The sequence below is a fragment of the Dendrobium catenatum genome, unplaced genomic scaffold (genome assembly GCF_001605985.2).
Source record: "Dendrobium catenatum unplaced genomic scaffold, ASM160598v2 fragScaff_scaffold_1496, whole genome shotgun sequence".
NCBI classification, from domain to species: domain Eukaryota; kingdom Viridiplantae; phylum Streptophyta; class Magnoliopsida; order Asparagales; family Orchidaceae; genus Dendrobium; species Dendrobium catenatum.
The window spans coordinates 4,833-6,736 of NW_021319958.1; the positions used below are offsets into that span (position 1 = coordinate 4,833).

Below are 1,904 nucleotides of genomic sequence, written 5' to 3' on the forward strand. Positions count from 1 at the left end.
TAAATGAGCTTTATTTATTAGATTTAAACAAGAATTTGACTTTTAATAGGACAATGGAGAAAAAGGATTCATGTAGCCGACTCCACATAGTAGGGCAAAGACTTGATGTTGTTGTTCTTGTTTTTTATCATAACTTTAAATGCAAAGAGGAAGACAAGCATGCTTACTCAACAGACAAGCTGAAGAAAATACCTCTAACGTCATGTTACATGTTTTAAGTTTAGATTCTCACGTCTCTTCTGATATAAATAAACGTAAAAATATTGTATAAGACTGTTAGCGTCCGTAAGGGTAAAAAATGAGCACATCACTCAATCCAAAAGCTGCTTACCAGTCACTACTGCACTATGACGACCTCCACATGCAATAGCCTTCACACAGCTTCCAATAACCTTGTAAGCATGCCCTTCCGAACTTGTATTTCCTTTACTGGAAGCTGATGCTCTATCTTTAACATAAGAAGCTGATTCAATGCATGGTACAAGATGGGGGGAAGAAACCATGCGTGTTCGAGAACCCAAACCCAGTTGGCCTTCACCGCCATATCCCCAACCCCACACCTGACCAACATCTGAAGCCTTGAAAAAACAAATCCATTACCATATTTTGCTTACTATATGAGTCGACTCCATCTAACCCCTCAAAAAACATGAAACACAATAAAGGGATGATGAAATAAACCATCGATAAAAAAAGTAGAATCACCTGACAATGCAAGTGTATGTCGACCACCAGCAGATACTGCTGTAATCTTCACTCCCACGCCAAGTGTTACAAGACAGGGAAGTGCTGAAAGAGTTTCATCACTTGGTGATGAGCTCTCAGGACCTTGTTTAGCTGAAGATAACCTTCTGCGTTTTGCAGTATCCTCACTGCCTTTGCCATCATAATTAACTATTGTTCCACTAATTGATCTGGAGCCGTGTAATGTGGAGCTCACTGTAAATGAGTTAATCCACATTAACATATTCGTACAATCCCTCTTTGTTTTATAAATTGTAAGAAGATAATTGTTAACACCACCTTGCTCATTCGGAAAAGCGCTTTGTCTTTCATCCTTCTCTAAACTTCCTATAGCAGGTTGTTCTCCAATCACCTTCCCAGTTGGAACGCACTCTTTCCAGCCCCATGTGTACACCTCCCCACATGCTTATGCATAAGAACTTTGATAAATTAAATCTTTTCCAGGTTATATTTAAAAGCATTTATACAAAATCTAAACAAAATTGTTACCACACCTCCTTACATGATCCTATTCTAATAATAGGTAAAATCTGAGCACTCCAATTAAATATTGAATCTTGAATTTACAGTAAGTAGAAAAAAAAAAACCTGTAATTGCAACACAGTGAGCCCATCCTGCAGCTGCTTTCACTATCTCTGCTTCAGCAGGAAGAGGAAATGCCTCTGGAATTTCCTGTATAAAGTTCCAACGCTAGAATTCAAAGGGTACAGCATTAAAATAAGTGCAGCAGTAAGCATAATCATTTGGTCCCAATAATTAGTACCTCGTGCTTTCCAGACGTAAGGTAACTCTGGCCCATATCATCCGTAGATCCCCATGTGATGAGCTTGCCCGATTCTGATAACCTCAAACAAAAAAATAGCAATTATGAGACCTTTTTATTTCGTGGAACATTGATGAGTTACCTCTAAGAGATTAAAAACAAAGAACTTTGTGTTAGATCTAAATTTGTCCGTAGATAATATCAAAATCTTACTACAAAATTGGCTAAAAAATAAAAAATATAGAGAAAGAAGCCATGAAATTTCACTGTATCTTAAGAAAAAAAAGTACAATCTTGAGGAAGTGATTCGGATGTGTCATGGGCTTGCCCGCTGATCTCCTATTTATAGGTGTGGGTCGAGGCCCAAATCTATAAAGATATATTACATTTAAGTAA

At 37.6% G+C, this 1,904-nt stretch overlaps 1 protein-coding gene across 1 annotated transcript; it reads right to left on the bottom strand.

The window, feature by feature from the left end:
* Positions 1-213: 213 nt before the first annotated feature.
* Positions 214-1,590, bottom strand: LOC110107393 (E3 ISG15--protein ligase HERC5-like; the record flags this gene model as incomplete). The annotated part of the gene is made up of 6 exons (XM_020837649.2): positions 214-239; positions 332-571; positions 706-939; positions 1,024-1,149; positions 1,333-1,417; positions 1,509-1,590. Coding segments are annotated over 6 exons (778 nt in total), but the record flags the coding sequence as incomplete, so codon positions are not given.
* Between the last annotated feature and the right edge of the window lie 314 nt (positions 1,591-1,904).